The sequence below is a fragment of the Protomyctophum parallelum genome, assembly GCF_964188405.1.
Source record: "Protomyctophum parallelum genome assembly, chromosome: 1".
NCBI lineage: Eukaryota > Metazoa > Chordata > Actinopteri > Myctophiformes > Myctophidae > Protomyctophum > Protomyctophum parallelum.
In genome coordinates this window covers 518,229-520,763 of record NC_139697.1, presented here as the reverse complement: position 1 = coordinate 520,763, position 2,535 = coordinate 518,229, and the positions used below count along the sequence as shown (strand labels likewise).

The following is a 2,535-nucleotide window of genomic DNA, read 5'->3' as shown; positions in this document are numbered from 1 at the left end:
CCTGCTCCATGGATTACCCCTCAGTAATGGCCGCGTCCAGAGCACCCCTCTGTGGATTCGTCTATAGGAGGGGCTAGCGCTCCTCAAAAACACAATTTCCATTGTGGAGAATTGACGCCATCATACTGACATCATTATATGACTGACATCGTAGACTGGCCTTAATGTTCACTGATAATGGCCACTGAGCTATGATTTCTATATTTGGAAACATTGACAATGTGATGTCAGAAGAACTAACTGTGATGTCACGCCACTAACATAAAAGCTGGTGAATTGCTTTCACATTTGCATTCTGCACGGAGATCATTAGTCAGTTTTTGATAGGAGATAAGAAGTCCCATCTATACCTATTATTCAAGATGTCTGCAGCAAAAGGAACCGCCATCGGCATTGACCTGGGAACCACCTACTCCTGTGTGGGGGTGTTCCAGCACGGCAAGGTAGAAATCATTGCCAACGACCAGGGCAACAGGACCACCCCCAGCTACGTGGCCTTCACCGACACCGAGAGACTCATCGGAGACGCCGCCAAGAACCAGGTGGCCATGAACCCCACCAACACCGTGTTCGACGCCAAGCGGCTGATTGGGCGAAAGTTCGAGGACGCCGTGGTGCAGTCGGACATGAAGCACTGGCCCTTCCTGGTGGTGAGTGACGGAGGGAAGCCCAAGGTTCAGGTGGTCTACAAGGGGGAGGACAAATGCTTCAACCCCGAGGAGATCTCCTCCATGGTCCTGGTAAAGATGAAGGAGATCGCAGAGGCCTACTTGGGCCAGAAGGTGAACAACGCCGTGGTCACGGTCCCGGCTTACTTCAACGACTCCCAGAGGCAGGCCACGAAGGACGCCGGCGTCATCGCAGGGCTGAACATACTGAGGATCATCAACGAGCCGACTGCGGCTGCCATCGCTTACGGACTCGACAAAGTCAAGTCGGGAGAACGCAACGTCCTGATCTTTGACCTGGGCGGCGGCACCTTTGACGTGTCCATCCTGACCATCGAGGACGGCATCTTCGAAGTCAAGGCCACAGCCGGAGACACCCATCTGGGCGGAGAGGACTTTGACAACCGCGTGGTCAACCACTTCGTGGAGGAGTTCAAGAGGAAACACAAGAAGGACATCAGCCAGAACAAGAGGGCTCTGAGGAGGCTGCGCACGGCTTGTGAGAGGGCCAAGAGGACCCTGTCGTCAAGCTCTCAGGCGAGCATCGAGATTGACTCTCTATCCGAGGGCATCGACTTCTACACCTCCATCACCAGGGCTCGCTTTGAGGAGCTGTGCTCGGACCTCTTCAGGGGAACATTGGAGCCCGTGGAAAAAGCCCTCAGGGACGCCAAGATCGACAAGGGAACCATCAACGACATCGTGCTCGTCGGAGGCTCCACCAGAATCCCCAAAGTACAGAAACTCCTGCAGGATTTCTTCAACGGCAGGGAGCTGAACAAGAGCATCAACCCGGATGAGGCGGTGGCTTACGGAGCCGCCGTGCAGGCTGCCATCCTGTCGGGCGACACGTCCGAAAACGTGAAGGACCTGCTGCTGCTGGACGTGACGCCTCTGTCCCTGGGCATCGAGACGGCCGGAGGGGTCATGACCGCTCTCATCAAGAGGAACACCACCATCCCCACCAAACAGACCCAGACCTTCAGCACCTACTCTGACAACCAGCCGGGCGTCCTCATCCAGGTGTACGAAGGAGAGAGAGCCATGACCAAGGACAACAACATGCTGGGCAAGTTCGACCTGTCGGGAATCCCGCCCGCTCCCAGAGGGGTGCCCCAGATCGACGTCACCTTCGACATCGACGCCAACGGCATCCTGAACGTGTCCGCGGCCGACAAGAGCTCGGGCAAAGAGAACAAGATCACCATCACCAACGACAAGGGCCGCCTCAACAAGGAGGAGATCGAGAAGATGGTGCAGGACGCCGAGAAGTACAAGGCCGAGGACGAGGTTCAGAGGGAGAGGATCTCGGCCAGGAACTCCCTGGAGTCGGCCGCCTTCAGGATGAAGAGCAGCGTGCAGGAGGACGGCGTGAAGGCCAAGATCAGCGAGGAGGAGCAGAAGAAGGTCATGGATCAGTGTGACGAGGCCATCGCCTGGATGGAGAACAACCAGCTGGCGGACAAGGAGGAGTTTGAGCACCAGCTCAAAGAGCTGGAGAAGGTGTGCGAGCCCATCATCGCCAAGTCCTACGGAGGGGGAATGCCAGCGGGCGGCGGCGGCAGCAGCTGCAGGGAGGACGCGCAGGAAAGCTCCTCCTCCCAAGGCCAACAAGGCCCAACCATCGAGGAGGTCGACTAAAAACAAGTCGTGGAATTTATGGTTGTTAAATCGTTAAAAAAATATATTTTTTTTTTTTGTAGGGTCGTTTCCCTCACACCAAGGCCAAGGTCCAACCATCGAGGAGGTTGTGTAAAACAAGTCGTGGAATTTATGATTCATCGTTAAAGAAAATAAAGAACATTTAACATTATTTTTGTTGCGGTCGTTTCCCTCGCAGTATTTATGTTCTGTTGATTATGAATAT

The 2,535-nt window shown here is 54.8% G+C and overlaps 1 protein-coding gene across 1 annotated transcript; it reads left to right on the top strand.

The window, feature by feature from the left end:
* Positions 1–362: 362 nt before the first annotated feature.
* On the top strand, positions 363–2,309 carry LOC310858674 (heat shock 70 kDa protein 1-like; the record flags this gene model as incomplete). Its single annotated transcript, XM_083764890.1, has 1 exon — positions 363–2,309. One exon carries the CDS (start codon positions 363–365, stop codon positions 2,307–2,309), a length of 1,947 nt encoding a protein of 648 aa, XP_083621016.1.
* Between the last annotated feature and the right edge of the window lie 226 nt (positions 2,310–2,535).